The 500-nt window shown below is 70.4% G+C and overlaps 1 protein-coding gene across 1 annotated transcript; it reads right to left on the bottom strand.

The window, feature by feature from the left end:
* Positions 1-6: 6 nt before the first annotated feature.
* On the bottom strand, positions 7-497 carry LOC121343863 (PHD finger protein 23-like; the record flags this gene model as incomplete). Its single annotated transcript, XM_041419374.1, has 1 exon — positions 7-497. A coding segment is annotated over one exon (491 nt), but the record flags the coding sequence as incomplete, so codon positions are not given.
* Between the last annotated feature and the right edge of the window lie 3 nt (positions 498-500).

The raw sequence follows: 500 nt of genomic DNA, 5'->3' as shown, positions 1-500 counted from the left end.
GGCGGCGGCGGGGGAGGGGAGGGCGGCTCCTCCTCCGAATCCGTCTCCTCGCTGGGGGACCCCCTCCCCAAGACGCCCCTGTCCCCCTTTTTCCAGCGCCGCTTTTTGCTCTTTTTCACCCGAATCCGCGAATTCTCGCGGCCGCCCCGGGAGCCGCCGCCCAGCCCCGAATCCCCCCGGCGGTTCCGGCGCTCCCGGCGTTTTTGGGGGGGCGGTCCCGGGTTGTTTTGGGGGGCGGGGAGGTCGAACAGGGAGTCTTTGAGGCGCATTTTGTCCAAAATGGCGGATTCCGGGGGCGCCAGGGCGCGTTTTTTGGAGGATTTGGCTTTGCGGACGAAGGTCTCGATGGTGCGCAGCGCGGCCGGGGCCGAGCCCCACGCGTCCCCCCCGGCTGCACGGGGCGAGCTGGGGCCGGACGAGGGCCAGGGGGGGTCCTGGGGGGGGAAAAGGTCCCAAAATGGATCGGGGAGCCCCAAACCCGCCCCAAAATCCACCCCGGG

This window comes from Onychostruthus taczanowskii, unplaced genomic scaffold (genome assembly GCF_017590055.1).
Source record: "Onychostruthus taczanowskii isolate IOZ18803 unplaced genomic scaffold, ASM1759005v1 scaffold6064, whole genome shotgun sequence".
In the NCBI taxonomy this organism is placed as follows: Eukaryota; Metazoa; Chordata; class Aves; order Passeriformes; family Passeridae; genus Onychostruthus; species Onychostruthus taczanowskii.
Note: the sequence above shows the minus strand (reverse complement) of the source record. Positions and strands in the feature narration are given on the sequence as shown.